General features: G+C 35.3%; 1 protein-coding gene across 1 annotated transcript; it reads right to left on the bottom strand.

Moving 5' to 3' along the window:
• Positions 1-259: 259 nt before the first annotated feature.
• On the bottom strand, positions 260-2,828 carry LOC108346016 (auxin-responsive protein IAA16). The gene is made up of 4 exons (XM_017584931.2): positions 2,309-2,828; positions 782-1,177; positions 624-685; positions 260-529 (listed from the first exon to the last, which is right to left on the bottom strand). Exons 1-4 carry the CDS (start codon positions 2,638-2,640, stop codon positions 492-494), a joined length of 828 nt encoding a protein of 275 aa, XP_017440420.1. The 5' UTR covers positions 2,641-2,828; the 3' UTR covers positions 260-491.
• Positions 2,829-4,954: the final 2,126 nt, after the last annotated feature.

Genomic DNA, 4,954 nt, shown 5'->3' with positions numbered 1-4,954 from the left:
TGCCCCACTTTATCACCTTCTCCACAAATAAATAAATTAATTAATAAAGTGTATATATATATATATATATATATATATATATATATATATATATATATATATATGTGTGTGTGTGTGTGTGTAACTACGTATGTACAACTGTAAACGTAGAGACACTGATCTTATTATATTAGACAGGCACACCAAGGTAGACATTGTTATGTTTTGTACGTAGAAACAAAACGGGCCCATATAGACATATTCCATTATTTCTTGTCCCTGAGTTCCAACTATTTTTCTCATATATATATAAAATACACAATACATATACAAGAAAATTATTTCTAAAAAATGGTACCGACACATTATACATAACAACAACTTGCCTCCTATATTAATTAGACAACTCCTTGCTCCACAAATTAATTATAATCAGCATCGATGCTTCCCATGGATACCAACCAAACACAGCACATTGTTCTGGAACATGGAGTTAATGTACACATTCAACTCTAGCTTCTGTTCCTGCACTTTTCCACTGCTCTCGGTGCTGTCAATTCGACAAGTAATTAAACAATTAATTAAGATAAGATAAGATTTTCTGTGGTGGTTTTCAAACTTGACTAATAAGATCACTAACTAACCTAGCCCGATTGCCTCAGATCCTTTCATTATACGCAGACGCTTGCAGGATTCCACGAACATTCTGTGAGATAATAATGTTTGGTTAGACAAACATAGACATGTACAAAGTACAAAATACAATCATGGTAAATAAAATAATGAGAATGGAAAAACTCACTCCCAGGGTACGTCACCGACGAGCATCCAGTCTCCATCTTTGTCTTCGTAGGTGGGAACGTAATCAGAGCCGTTGAGAAAATCAATCAATTTGGTCTCGTTCATGAAGTCTTTCATGCCTTGGGATCCACACTTGTCAATGGTGAATGAACTGAACATTTTTGCAAGGGAATCCGACAGCTCTTGGTAGCTCTTGTACACCTTCAAATCTACCTTACGTAGATAAGGAGCACCGTCCATGCTCACCTTAACAAAAGCTGCTCCTGTGTTCCCACTGCTGCTGTTACTTGCGCCACCTTTTACCCCCTCTTTGTTGCTGCTGTTGTTACCCTTTTGAACATTGTTCACGATGTTCTTTCTGAATGATCTCACAGGAGGCCAACCTACCACTTGTGCCCTGAAAATTAACCACAGTTAAACCGTATTATTATAACTCCGCAAGCTGCATAATTTGACGGTCAAGGCACGGAAACAGTTGTTGAGAGGCGTGTGGGTTGAAACTTTGAATTGAATAATATGGTTTTAATTTAATAATAATAAAAAGTATGATGATGGGTAAGTTGGGAGGGTATAATAATTGATTGTGTTGGGCACATGCTTTTGGAATTAATATTAATGTTAGGCGATGGGACAGGGGCGTGGACTATCCTTTTCCTTTTTGGCCTTTGCTGGTTTGAGTGAGAAATTGTTGGGTGGTTGAGAAAAGGTAAGATTCCATGTGTCCTGTCTTTTTCCTCTGTCTACCCGACAACGAACCATGCCATCCGCAAAAGCAATCCACCCAAACTTCGGCATCCTCTTCTCCTCCATCACCCTTTACTTTTTCTTGCTTAGCATCTCCACGACACTTTCCCTTTCCTCCAACCCATATCACTAACCTAATTAATTGCATATACACTTCCCTTTTTACTTTCATTCCAACAACCAAAACCCAAACTGCAAACAACACCCTAATTCATCATAACCTAATTTCTAATCTCTATATGATTATCAATTACCTTCTACACAATTTCAAACCAGCCTGTGTTATATTTCACAATCAACACTTTCATTTCATCACATAAACCAAAAGGGATGTTAAACCAAAAACAATTCCTTGGAAAATTCTAAACAAGGCATAAGTTACCTTCTCTATTCTTTATCTCAGATTAACTGAACAAAATCTCACACTTTCCGTAGCGAGTTCCATCACAGAGTTAGGCAATAATTAAGCACTAGCATACAATAATCATTATCTGTCTTACCATTATTGAGAACCACCACTGCCAAACGAAATACCTTTTGTTATTATCTTCCACATGCATTAATTAAGCACAAGCTTACGATAATCAAAGCAGTAACAAAAAGGGCAAAAAAAAAACTGTTATGTAGCGCGAGAAATCATTCCCAGTAGCATGCAGTAAAAGAAATAACAGCATGTTACATAAAAACTGTGATTCGTTCAATTCAGTTCATGTTATTCCATACCGTACAATAATTTCGCATGATTCGGATCGGTGATTGAAAAGGAAGGAGAGGAGAAGCTTACTTTGCAGGTGGCTTTGCTGGGTCCTTGACAGGAGCAGGAGAAGGAGGTGTGGTGATGTTAGCAGCTGCAGAAGCGTTGTTTTCTTTGGCCATGTCAGAAGAGGAAGAGGCGGAGACATTGTTTGAGGTTGAGGAAAGGTTAAGCTTCAAATCCACGCTACCGCTGCTTGTATCGGAAAACCCTCTCTTCCCGGTAAAGGAACAACCGGAAGTGTTTCTGATGAGCGTGGACTCGCTTTCGTTTGAACTCAGCGGCAACCCGAGTCGCAACTCGGTTTCTTCGAAATCGATCATCTTGTACTTGTCACGCTCTACCTCCATAGCAGTAGTCATCAATTAACTAATTAATTAGTTAATTAATTAATTAATTCGGAATTAACGACGACACGAAGAAGTTGGGAGTTCAGAGTTAGTTGATGTCGGAACAGAGTGCGTTTGATTGGGTGCAGAAACCTAAATACTATGTTTGATGTGTGGGGAGGAGAATTGAATTGAATTGAAGGAAAGAGGGAGTGTCTGGAATAAGGTTTTGGTGATATATGATGAGAGTGTGGTGTCGTGCAGGGACATCGGGCGGTGGATATGATCCCACGTGTGAGAGATTCTGATGGTTGGATTTTCGCTGGTTGTCGGGTGGTGACGTCATGGATGGTGTCATAAAAATGGGAATAATTGAGTTTGGTTATGCCTGCCTTTCATTTGTTTACAAGGCTCCACACACAGACACCTTAATTATTAATTCTATTTTGCTAAACATGGTAAAAAGAAGAAAATTATGTGCTAAACACAATCATTCATAATTGTCCTTTTGATCAGTAATATGTTTTTAAACTCTGTATAAGTAAAAGAAGAAAAACATAAGGTAGATATATAATTGTATTATCCTATCGGTTTTTAAACAAAAATGTTGTATTTTAATTATTTCCTCGTTCAACTAATTCTGTTTTGTTATTTAAGTTTGATGTTTGATGTAATCTTCTTAATTAAATTTATTAACATTTCTATCACACTTAACAATGTCGTATTATTTAAAAATTAAGATTTAAGATAATTTAAATTTTTTTTTAAATATTTTTTAAAAATAAAACTGTGGTAGATAAAGTTTCAAAATATTGAAAGTAACAATTATACTTTTCCAGATTTAGGATCAAAACCACTGCATTTTGTTTTTACTCAATAGCAAAAACAACTTTTGTTTATTTTTCAGATTTAAAAAATGTAAAGAAAGTAAGAGACAAATAGTCACTGATTATAACAATATAAGGTCTATTTTGAGTGTTACTTCCTCCACTACTACATACTACTCTTTACACTTCTTCATTCTTCTTTTACTCCTGTAAAATATTTAATTCGTGGTGGTTAAAACGTATTTACCTTCACCAACATCCACCTACTTATAAATGCATCCCCACATCCAAATACTCCCACGAAAATCAGATTTCTCTTGCTTCTTGTCCCTTCTAATTGTGCTATTGTGATGGTCGAAGGTGGTCTACCGGTGGTGCCAAGCATAAGGTTCCCAGGCGTGAATGCAGAGTTCGGTACCCTGAAACAAATATGGGATATCTGTAGAACACTCAAACGAATATCGAAATCTGTCGACGGATATCGACATCCGTTGAAGGGTAAACGGATGTCAATCTCCGTGAACGAATTTCGAGATTCGTTTAAGTATTTTTATGGATACCCCATATCCATTGCCTGATTTCGCGTTTCTCTTCTTTTTCATTTAACACAAAACATAGGCACACAGCAGCACCCAACACACGCACAACACCCAGCACATAGCAGCACCCAACACACGCACAACACCCAACACATAGACAACACATGTTCACAAAGAACCTTGACGAAAATGAGAAATTGGGGAAAGAGGAAGATAGGAAATTGGGAAAAAAGGAAGATGATAATAAGAGAGGAAGAGAGAAAGTAAGAGTCTGGTGGGTGGGGTGTGGTATGTGACTAAGTGAATAAGAGAGTAAAAAATTATGGTTTTAAGAAAAGTTTAAAAAAGATAAAGGATAAAAATAAAAATGATATTTTTGAAATTAAAAAAAATGGAGAGGTGTAGGGAGGAGTGTGATGGTAGAGGGAGTAACTATGGTCTATCTCTATTGCTTGTTGTTCATTTATTCTCTTTTGTAATGTATTTTAACTTATATAGAAGTTTTGGATTTTAATTGTATTTATGTCAATATTTCGAAAAACAAAATTTCTACTCTTAATATTATGTGCTCTATAGAAAATACTCTAAATCTTGGCATGGTTTTATAGAACTAAAATCTTAGTTGAAACAATTTGTAATATACATATGAATATATGTAATTTGTTCAAATGAATTGGACAGGATAAGAAGTATAATGTAATTAAAATATGTAATAAATTTCATTTTTTTATAATAATATTGTAGCAATTTCTTTTATATTTTTTATTGTTTTAGTCGAAAGATGATGACTTTCTTAGCATTTCGTGTTTGTTTTTCTTTTTCACATGGTTATTCTATCCTTTTAAAGTCGAGTACCCTTTTGCGTTAATAATTTTTAATCTTTATAATGAAATTAATATTTATGTTCTTAATTTTTTGTCTCGTATTTATAGTTTATTTTTTTTATTTGCTGTTTATTCGTGCTAGTTGAACGTATTAGGC

The sequence above is a fragment of the Vigna angularis genome, chromosome 6 (genome assembly GCF_016808095.1).
Source record: "Vigna angularis cultivar LongXiaoDou No.4 chromosome 6, ASM1680809v1, whole genome shotgun sequence".
NCBI classification, from domain to species: Eukaryota; Viridiplantae; Streptophyta; class Magnoliopsida; order Fabales; family Fabaceae; genus Vigna; species Vigna angularis.
This window is presented reverse-complemented; position numbering and strand designations above follow the sequence as displayed.